Here is a 7,784-nt window from a genome sequence, read left to right on the forward strand (position 1 = left end):
ATATATAAACAAATGTTTTTATCAAAATAATGTGGTGTTAAAAACCTGTGTATACACCACATCATTCTGAGACGTGGGACAAAACAAAGGATTTCTACAGTCTCTGTGCTCATAGCCAGTGTCTTGACCCAATGACCTCGGAGGCTGACCCTGCTTGGTAAAGTGCAGTAAAGGTCCTCGGCGTGGAGCTGGAGGGCTTGGTAGAACCCCAGACACGCCTCATCTCCCTCCTGCTGCAGGTGCGCCAGCAACCCAGAGAGCCTTCCCCTGGTGGCCGCCGCTGGGTTCCTGAACTACAGCAACACACAGATACAGCCTCACCCTCAATAAACACATAAAGATAGTAGGATACTGGTCAGTATAGCAGTGGGTAGGATGGACTCCCAGGTGAACAGACAGTTATGGGTTCGAATCGCAGTACGCACCCGTAGGCAATCTTTAATAATACGCCTCGCTCCCTTCCTGCACATTAATGATTTTTTTTCTTTTTTTTTGTTGCATTATAGTAATTAGCTATAGGTGGGTGGTCACCCTTTGTGCCTCATGGTCGTTCAGAATCTGGGGGTGGATCCTGTTGAGCTACAGAACCAATCTGTCGAGCAGTGCCGTGTCCATCCTCTGGTGCCCACACAGGAACTGGGCGTCCCTCTGGAGAAGATGATCACGGTAATCATCAATGTCTGGCCGAGGATGATGACAATTACAGCGGCACAGAAGACAAACGCAAGACTGACACATTAAGTGAAAATATGCCTGAAAATAAGTACTGCTTCTCCTACGAGTAAAACAATGTCCCTGAGAGACCAATACGGTCTGTAAATTCCTTTAACCGTTTACCTAAAAAAACAAATGTGAACAAACCTCCAAAAACCTCCCATGCCATGCGGTTATGAATTGTTGGCCTCTTTTACGTTAAAACGCTCAATGTTAAAAAGCTTGGCTAAAATTCCTGCTTCTCGCCGCCGCCATCCTGCGGCCATGCAAAGGATGGCATTAGATCCACAAGCCAGTCTTGTCTAGGCCCTGGGCTGACAGGTTCATTATTTGAAGTCAATTTCCGGCCTCATATGAGCTCTTTACGCCAGTAAACAGTTTTGAAGAAAATTTTCAAAAAGCCAACGTCAATGAAAGGATATCTCTATCGAATGTCTCGACCTCTATCCTGCCAATAAAGCTTGCGTGGGGCATCCCGTCCCAGGCGATTCTTAGTGAGATTAGAATGGCCGGGAGGGAACGAGGTTATCTTGGCCGAACAACAAAAAAGGGAATAGACCTACATGCTATTTATAGTGACGACTATCCCATAGATTAACCAGAGCAGAAGGGGTTTATACCGCTAAGACTAGCTTTTTCCGCTTCATTCATACCTGAGTCCCAATTAATGAATTCAAAGCAGTAAGATCAATAACTCACTGCAGTTAGTCTGACTTCCTTGAAAAATAACAGTAATGCATTTAAAATGTATTTATTTAAATGAAATCTTGCGCAAGTATAATGACAATGGCCTGCAGAATTATGTACAAGAAAGGCATCGTTAAAAGTGCAATGGCTCACTCTCACAGACAGATGGCAGTGTCTCCATACAATTTCACCAAAGGCACAGCCTCCGAAATGGTACTCACTGTTTTCACACTGAATTATGCCTTTTAGTTTCCTTCAGTCATTGACGTAAGGAAAAACATCACCTACTCAACCACTAAAACTATTTACAGTTTGTTTTGTTTCATTATATCAAATATGGGTCCTGCTCACACAGATATAATCCGTATGGAGCATTCTTTTTTTGGTTTCACAACTTGGGGCTCCTGGGAGGTGTGTGGGGCCACTCGCGGTAGTCTGTGCTCCTGCCCTCCAAGCTGTCGCACCACGCCAGCACCACGGCCACCGGCCAAGCAAGCAGCCGAGCTCTGCGCTGGACCTGACTCCTGTTCTCCATGGCCCATCGGACAGGGCGGCCCGTTCGTTGCAGGTGAGTTGCGCTGGAGATAATGGGAGTTTGGATGTGGGCCTGCCTCGTCCTGCTCCAGTCTCATGTCCCGGGTTAAGGGAGATTGTCTGTAGCCAATTCCAGGGAGGGGAGTTGAAGATGGAACGGTACGATCGGCGTAGGGATGCAGGAGACAAGACCTGTGATAGAAAAAACATTGTTACGATGAGCCTCAGGTTGTGTCTGACTGAGAATAGTAGGTTCAGCATAGCATAGCTACCGTTATTGTCATTCCTCTTCTGAGGCCCTAAGAAGCACACTTCCATTACACTACTACTTTTTGACTAACGCTGCTTGATGCATCTTATTGTGAAAAAAGTGTTCTTTCTAGTTATTTACATATGAACTGCTACTTCCGTGTCTGTGTGTGTGTTTCAATCAGGGTTAGAGCCCATCTCACCCGCATGGTGCTTTGTTGTCAACAAATGCACCGTCACGGCCGCCTGAAAGCATCGCCGCTGCCTTCTGACGGCTGTTGTTGTTGTTGTTGTTTCTGCTGTGATCATGATGATGATGAGGGAAACCAGTCCTGCCCCCCTCACACTGCCTACGAAGCCACTCTTCCTCCTCTGTCTCCCTGTGGCCGCAAAGCATCAAACTTAGCATTAGTGGGGGGGTCAGATTCAGTTTGGTGGCCATGACGACGGACGAAGCTTCTGATGTTAAAGCAAGTATTTTCACCTCTTTTGGTGGCTTCTCTTCCTCGTCTTCGTCTTGAAGCGCGCATGCAGACAGCAGATGATGAAGGCCATGGTCAGCACCACAATGACGCAGGAGCTCACGATGGACGCCCACACGGCAACGCGGAAACCAAACTCCCCGTAGGCAGACATGGCTGTACAGAGAGAAAACCCACATATGTGCTTCATGATAAAATTCATCCATGTGAAATGACTGCACACACACACACACACACACACACACACATTAGTGTCTATCTTGTTATGAATATTTTATTGTAATCCATGTGTATGTCTTAGTGTTTGTTTGAAACCTTTCCACCATATCATTAACAATGATGTGGTACGCCCAATGTTTATTATTCTTACAGAGACATGGTCCTTTATCAACTCTTCCATGATCTATGTGTCACCGTTACGGACACTGTGCAGTGTGCATTACGAGAGCTCAATCCTGAGCCTGTATTCTCATGTTTTACTCACGGCTACAATAGGTTTCCCCGACCCACTGGGGGCTGCTGGGGCTCATTTCACACACCACATTACTGCCCATCAGCCTGGTGTGGTCTGGGCACTGCAAGGAGATGACGGTGCCCACGTTGGTTCCGTTGCCCTGGATGACCCTCTGGGTGCCCAGGGATGGCCGAGGCCTGGGGGTGCACTGCTGGGCGAGGGCTGCAAATGAAAACACAACGCTTTGTGAACTTACGCACCTTCATTGCTATCGGCCTTGTACAGGGTGACGTCACATCCTAAGGCCCCCACCATTGTTAGGAGCATTGGACTGTTCGTTATTTAGTTGGTAGTAAAGTTTTTTTTGTCTGACGGGTTGTGTCAATAAAGTGAAATGTATTGATCATTATGGTGAGACATTTTTGTGTTTCAATCTTCAACAGCATTCCCCATGCAAGACTAGGGAATACCCTTTTTTTATTGACCGATGTTTAGGTTAGCCTTGTCCTACCGTACTTCATTTAATTTGCACAGAGAGTCTGGACCTGCTCAATTGACAAATGTTAACTCACTGAAGGAGGGTGTCTGTTGAAGTTTAAAACTATTGGATCTGCCCTTTGCCACTCTGGATCTGCCATAACCAATCGCTAACGTATGGCCGGGAATCACGTTGCGCGCAGGCCCAGGCCTATTCAACTAGCGGCCCGTGGGCCAAATGCGGCCCCTCTTAATTTTTTTCTGGCCCGCAAGAGCATAAAAAAAATAAATAAAATAAAGGAGAAACATAGTTGCATGCAAATCAGGTTTTTGTTTGTAGCCGGTGATACTAGCCAGTATCAGTACCCCACAATCAGGAACTGGCATCACTTATTCTGACAATGTTTGGCTCGACCGATATGTGTGAGTCTAGCTTTTTCTTTTCATATGAATGACATTAGAACAAGGGCACTTTGCTCCATGACCTATGAGAAGCTGCATGAGTGTCTCAGGATGAGCCAAACTAGGCAAACAAGGCAGTGCAATCTTTCTCACAGAATAACTGGCTCAAAATGTCTCATATGTGCAGTAGTTCTGTTTTGTGATGATTCAAACAACATTGTTGAATTCTAAATACGTGTCCAAAATATGTGAGAACAAAATCTTTTATAATGATACGATTAAAAGTGAAGAAGGAAGGAATGCGTCTGACAAGTTTATTCCATGTAGTAGTACTATATTAAGTTAACACTACTTTTATTTGTAGCATTTCATTCACGTAGTTTTACTCTGTGTGGCCCATGAACCCCCAGTGGTTTTCCTTTTCGGCCCACTTGTTAAGGAGGTTGAATAGCCCTGAAACAAACCAAACACTGTGCGTGAAGATGTCCGTCTGTTCGCTGATTTGGCGCAGAAAATATGGACAGAGAAAACCCACTACACATACCGCAGCGCAGACCCAGACGGGAAATTCAAATTGAGCGGACGTACTTAGGCGGGCGAAGCCAGGCTATGTTTAGGTTAACGTATGTATAGAGTTTTACCAGTAGGCTACTACAACTCTCTTGAGTCCTTTATATGGCGGATTAACTCAAACCGAAAATCCCATGATGCCTTCTGATGAACAAGTCCAATAAAAGGGTTGCAGGTTGATAAAGCATTCTTCTTTTTTCTTCTAACAGCTAACCCAATGATTGATTGACTAATAAGGTTAAAACTAACTCTGATCCACTATAAGAGTCAAGTCAAGCGAGATGTAGGTCATAAAAATTCAATATCAAGTATTAATGCATATCGAAAACCTTTCCATTTTAAATGTCCATTTAAAACGGTAGAACCATTACACTGAGATTACACTATATGCATATTTATATTATTAATACTTTATTTATGAGATTAAAAAAAAATTGTGCTAGGATGACCTGGCTAATAACTGCCCTAATGCACTGCAGGATGGGACAGCAATTCCTCGGCTATCAGGCTGAACCCCGCAAAGAAGCTGGCTCAGCACACAAAGTGACAAACTCTTTCACGCCGTGTGACACTCAAGCACCAACTGCTGACGATATCAAAGAAGCATGAGGACATTTGACAAATTCTTGGAAACATCGTTGAAATATTCAGCATTTGGTTATCATGCAGCACAATGCTATTTGTGAAGATGCTCTTATTATTATGCAATTATGAGTAGGCTCCATATGGCATGGAGTATGGCTACATAAGTCTGCATATGATCTTATTAAGAAGATGTCAATATCAGTTCATGAGTGTGTGTGTGTGTGTGTGTGTGTGTGTGTGTGTGTGTGTGTGTGTGTGTGTGTGTGTGTGTGTGTGTGTGTGTGTGTGTCTGTGTGTGTGTGTGTGTGTGTGTGTGTGTGTGTGTGTGTGTGTGTGTGTGTGTGTGTGTGTGTGCTGTGTGTTTGTGTGTGTGTGATAATGATGACGACAGTTGTTCATTCGTAGGAAGAGGAAACAAACAGAAAGAACGACGGAAGGAAGAAGAGAGGGATGGTGGAGGACAAAAAGAGAGAGATATGAACTTTATATTTGCTTTGAATTACATTAGCCTCATCTTCATATTCTGGTGGAGTGTGTGTGTGTGTGTGTGTGTGTGTGTGTGTGTGTGTGTGTGTGTGTGTGTGTGTGTGTGTGTGTGTGTGTGTGTGTGTGTGTGTGTGTGTGTGTGTGTGTGTGTGTTTTGACTATTAAGGTATATTACTAAATGAATGTTCACAATTTAAGCATGTTTAAAAACGTTGGCTAAGTTTAAACACGATAAAAAAGTCCCAACGATTTTTTGAACGAAAACCATGCAATCAAATATTTAAAAAACAATAAACGAAAACGGCTGTCGATCACCTAGATTCAATATAAATATGTTTATGAATACAAAATCCATGTTTAAAGATATGGTTTTAAGCAGAACGAGATGGGTAAGTAACGCGTTAGACAGGTATAGTGGCAACAGTTTAGGGAAATGTATTATAATGTGTTACATACCTACTATAGTTTTCGTAAATGGTTAAGAGCTACCACTAGCGTACTACTACTACTACTTTCTTACCTCCAATGTTTTTGGCACGACTGTCATTCGCGGGCTCAAGAGATGTTATCGACGTTGCCCCTGCCATACTGACACAACCCTAGTCCGCTCTTCGACCCGTCCACATCGACCGAGAGCCTTGCCTCCTCGGTGCCCAGTGGGTCAGCAGGAAGGGATCCTGAACCGCGACTGTGTTGCGCCAACTCGAAATTTCGTGTACGGAGATGTGCCACGCCCCCCCCCCCCCCCCCCATCTCTGTCTTTATGTCGGTCTCTATCATGCTGGCACGCTTTCTCCCCGCCCTCGATCTCTCTCTTCATTTGCTTTAAAACAACAATAATATAACAAATAAATAAATCAACACAAAACAATATCTATATATCCTGAATTGTATATATGCATTCAATGGGATGCATTATGAATAATCGGGCAGCCGTAGGACCGTAGGAATTAGGATTTTCTCAATTTACTTCGTTGTTGTCAGAAAGTGCAACATGCAATAGGCCTCTCTCTCTCTCTCTCTCTCTCTCTCTCTCTCTCTCTCTCTCTCCCTCTCTCTCTCCTCTCTCTCTCTCTCTCTCTCTCTCTCTCTCTCTCTCTCTCTCTCTCTCTCTCTCTCTCTCTGGATTTGTTATGGTTGAGGTTGCCATGTTCCCATAAATGCATTGGTACACAGGTTGGGCCACTCATGCATACGTATTACCAACACAATTGAGGAGAAAAGAGAAGCAGAGATAGGAACCACAAAAAAAGGCAACACCCCACAGACACGAGACATGATCTCGAACACAACACCCAATACAACACGTATTTGTAGAAGAAGACAAAAAGGTCATTTTACAGAGAATTTAAAGTCTCCTAACAGTCATTCAGAGAGAGACAGACCACAGATGTACCCATACCATGGTTAGACTAATAGAAGGTAATGCTTTCATTCCTTTTGTCTGTGGTCCTTTGTGGGCACACAATGAAGACACTTTTTTGAACGTTATGCAGAGGGTGAATGCCTGTGCCAGGGCTAATACAAGGAACTTGTCGGTGTCATGGCTGTTCACGCAGATTTCAATGCAGTGACGCAGATTGCTGTGTCTCTTGTTGTGATGAGTTGAGGCCGTACTGAATTCTGTGCTCACATTATGCCCCTAGTCTTGGTGAAAAACCAAATGAGTCCCATTATGTCAGCGAGACGCCAGACATGAGTGTGTGTGTGTCTCTCTGGTGCTCAGTAGCCCTCCAGGTTGTGTGGCTGCCCTCCTAGACAGCCCCCCCCCCCGTTGTACTCCCTCCATGCAGAGGGGGGAGGGAGGCCATAAGAGAGGGAAATGTTCGGAGATTGGCTTGAATTTGCTCCATGTTTGTCACTTTATCTATAAATATAAAACTAAAGTATTTCTTCTGTGGTTCTTCTGCCTGATTGAAATTTTCTTCTGAATTTGGCAGGGTGGATGATGAGGTAAGTAAAATAAATTAAATAAGGGAAACTCCTTCGGGTTATGTGAATCTGACGTGACAGAAGAGACACAGAGAGGTGAGGAGAGAGAGGAGAGAGGTAGGGTCTGGCTAATCTCAGATCCAGCAGCCCAACAATGTTGTAGCATAATTTCTGGGGGGGGGGGGGGGGAAACGGTACAGAGCCTGAGCCCT

The 7,784-nt window shown here is 44.5% G+C and overlaps 1 protein-coding gene across 3 annotated transcripts; it reads right to left on the reverse strand.

The window, feature by feature from the left end:
• Positions 1-1,449: 1,449 nt before the first annotated feature.
• On the reverse strand, positions 1,450-6,371 carry susd3 (sushi domain containing 3). Of its 3 annotated transcripts, none has more exons than XM_030344726.1 (5): positions 6,161-6,371; positions 3,151-3,342; positions 2,669-2,822; positions 2,388-2,564; positions 1,450-2,127 (listed from the first exon to the last, which is right to left on the reverse strand). In XM_030344726.1, exons 1-5 carry the CDS (start codon positions 6,225-6,227, stop codon positions 1,749-1,751), a joined length of 969 nt encoding a protein of 322 aa, XP_030200586.1. In that variant the 5' UTR covers positions 6,228-6,371; the 3' UTR covers positions 1,450-1,748. The 3 variants fall into 3 exon arrangements, with proteins under 3 accessions (XP_030200586.1, XP_030200418.1, XP_030200500.1); XM_030344558.1 differs by having other exon boundaries at positions 2,388-2,585; positions 6,161-6,353; XM_030344640.1 differs by having other exon boundaries at positions 2,388-2,570; positions 6,161-6,351.
• Positions 6,372-7,784: the final 1,413 nt, after the last annotated feature.

This window comes from Gadus morhua, chromosome 1 (genome assembly GCF_902167405.1).
Source record: "Gadus morhua chromosome 1, gadMor3.0, whole genome shotgun sequence".
Taxonomy (NCBI): Eukaryota; Metazoa; Chordata; class Actinopteri; order Gadiformes; family Gadidae; genus Gadus; species Gadus morhua.

Excerpts from the sequence above, each read along its gene's own strand:
- susd3 (XM_030344558.1), bottom strand. The coding sequence starts at position 6,227 with ATGGCAGGGGCAACGTCGATAACATCTCTTGAGCCCGCGAATGACAGT. Across the intron at positions 2,586-2,668 it reads AAGAGAAGCCACCAAAAGAG|TTTGATGCTTTGCGGCCACA; the intron begins GTGAAAATACTT and ends ACTAATGCTAAG. Across the intron at positions 2,128-2,387 it reads GACAACAAAGCACCATGCGG|GTCTTGTCTCCTGCATCCCT; the intron begins GTGAGATGGGCT and ends TTTCTATCACAG.